The 2,800-nt window shown below is 42.8% G+C and overlaps 1 protein-coding gene across 3 annotated transcripts in view; it reads right to left on the bottom strand.

The window, feature by feature from the left end:
- Positions 1 to 1,038: 1,038 nt before the first annotated feature.
- Positions 1,039 to 2,800, bottom strand: part of LOC306697811 (NACHT, LRR and PYD domains-containing protein 3-like) — a 47,517-nt gene continuing 45,755 nt past the window's right edge. For 2 of the 3 annotated variants that reach the window (XM_079161869.1, XM_079161871.1), the window contains one exon: positions 1,039 to 2,786. In XM_079161869.1, the coding sequence (XP_079017995.1) occupies positions 2,155 to 2,786 (632 nt within the window). In that variant the 3' untranslated portion in view covers positions 1,039 to 2,154. The remainder of the gene's footprint in view (positions 2,787 to 2,800) is intronic. The other variant, XM_079161870.1, reaches the window with a different exon arrangement.

Here is a 2,800-nt window from a genome sequence, read left to right as displayed (position 1 = left end):
CGAGCTCCAGAAGTGAAAACTAGAGGAAACAGGAGGAGGGGCCGTCACGAGGAGAGAGGAAACGTATCATCACTGTACTAATAATAGTAACTAATAACACTAATAACTAATAAAGACACACAGTGATCATCAGTGCAGAGGTGTTTCTCTCTGTTTCCTCTTTAACAAACTGCATTGAGTATTTATACACAGTCTGTGGTATTTATACACAGTCTGTGGTATTTATACTGTGTTCTGTTTATGAGATCAGGATCATTTCTACAGCAGAATGTTTTCTTCTTATTTATGAATTATTCGCGTCTGTATGTTTTTAAATCGTGACGTCATTATTAAATAACCAGAACATGATTATTGTTTCTCTTAAATGATAAAACTCAAACACTCTGAATGATCCTCACGTGACTGAATGAAATGATGATCAATGATGTAAAGATCTCTCACTTTAATAGTTTCATAATAAAGTTATTGAGGAAACATCAGATCATGAAAACACAAATCTTTCTATAAATGAAGAAAGTTGTTTGTGGTTCTTTTGTTGTTCTACTGAAGCCTCTTCAGGCTGAAGACGTCCTGCAGGACTGCTTTGAGTCGACGGACTGGGATGTGCTGTGTGGACCACATGGGGAGGACCTCAACACAGAACACATGAAACTCTGAACACACCACCATTCCATCCCAGACGGTACACTGCTTCCCCAACAACAAGCCAAGGATCACCAGTGACCTGGAAGCTCTTCTGAACAAGAAGAAAGCAGCTTTCAGGTCTGGGGAGGGACGAGCTCAGGAGAGTCCAGCGCGACCTGAAGGAGAAGCTCAGGGAGGGCAAGGACTCCTCCAGGAGGAAGCTGGAGGCCAAACTCCAGCAGAACTACGTGAGGGAGGTGTGGACGGGATGAAGCAGATCACCGGCTTCAAGGCTGGAGGGAGACAACCAGCTAAACTGTTTCTTTCATGGGTTCAGTGGGTTTACTCTGTTATTTTTATTGACCTGGACCATAATTGCTGCTGCAGTGAAGAAATGTCCCCTTGAGGGATCAACACAGTAACTATCTTTCATCTCCATCATTCAGTGCTGTCAGCCTCTCCCAGGAGAAGAGCTCTCTGACCTCATGGAGACGACGCAGACACCCTCAGAGACCAGCAGCACTGGACTTTGGTTGGAATGTACAAAATACAAACCAGTTTTATTTGGTTTATACAATAAAAACATGAAAGGTTACAGAAACAGATGATGTAGAAAGTCAATAAAATAAAAGATAAAATGTCAAAAACCTCAAAAGTTCAGATCACCAATCAGCCTCGTCAACAATCACACGTTAATACATGAATGAACATCACTGAAACATGAGCATCATGAAATGAACACATGATCAGTAAGAATACAAATGAAAGAATGAAAAGTGAAATCATGACACATTCTGAATTATAATATATCTTCATTGAATAAACAGCTGAGTTGGTTCTTGATCAGTAGTTTGGTTCAAACTTCTTTTGTCTCTTTTGATTTGTTTCTATGAGTTTCATCAAACTAGCACACAGTCAGTGATGAATGAAGTGAAAGTGAACAACACCACGTGAAGAATGAAGCTGATTTAACTAATCCTTCATTTTATACAGTGTTGGGATGGATTTGGACATTTCTGCTTTGACGTGATGTTTATGTGCTTTATTATCTAGAATCATCCAAAACTTTGATTTCTTTTGATTTCAACGTCACTTCTCACAGTTTGTTCATTTGTTACACGATGATCAAAGAAGATGAATTTAGTTTGTTCAAATCAAAACAACTCTTTACAACTTGTGGTTCTTTTTCCACAGATGCTGAATTTGATCCAGAAAGACTCTTGTTTGACATTCGGAGGTTTTTCTGAACACAAACAAATGTTTCAAGACAACAAAGTTCAGTTTTCTACACAAAGTCAAAGATGTTTCACAGCTTCTCTCAGACAACACATCATGTCAGGTCATTACATGGACCTCGCTCAGCTCCTTCAGACCTCCATCTGCAACACCACAAGTCCCAGAGAGCTCTCAACCCCCCAGAGTCCAGACCAGCTCAGGTACCCCTCACCTGCTCCAACTGCATCTACAACCACTGAGAGACCAGGTTGGTACTAACTAACATCAGCTGTGTGTGATCCTGTACACACTGAACTATCTGGTCAGCAGAGAGAAGGTTTCTCTAGCAGGAGGAGACTCTCCCTCCAGAGAACACAGAGACACTGAGGAACCAGACCAGGACCCAAACGCAAAGCCAGGATAAAGAGGTTCAGTGAATGTGGTGTTGAAGGTGTGGAGGTGGATCAGTGTGTCAGAGGAGACTCTGTAGAAGGACAGAGAGCCAGCAGGACAGTCCACATACACTGCTACTCTACCAGAGGAGGAGGAGGAGGAGGAGGAGGAGGAGGAGGAGGAGGAGGAGGAGGAGGAGGAGGAGGAGGTGGTGATGGGTGTTCTTGTCTTATTGTGATAGACAGAGTAACGACCACCAGAACACCACAGACTCCAGGACTGATCATTCTCTCCAAACCAACAGTCACCACTGTCTCCTCTTCTCCTGATTCCTCTGTAACTCACTGATATAGTAACTACTTCTCTCCACTCGACCTCCCAGTAACAGCGACCAGTCAGACCAGTTCTACACAGCAGCTGCTGACAGTCATCAAACCTGTCTGGATGATCAGGATATGACTGATCCTCCTCCACATGTGTCACCTTCCTGTTGTTGTCAGACAGTTTGAGTTTTCTGTTCACTGTGTTTGTGTCGAGTGTGAGTTCACAGGAATCTGATGGAGAGAAC

This window comes from Pholis gunnellus, assembly GCF_910591455.1.
Source record: "Pholis gunnellus genome assembly, chromosome: 6".
Taxonomy (NCBI): Eukaryota; Metazoa; Chordata; class Actinopteri; order Perciformes; family Pholidae; genus Pholis; species Pholis gunnellus.
This window is presented reverse-complemented; position numbering and strand designations above follow the sequence as displayed.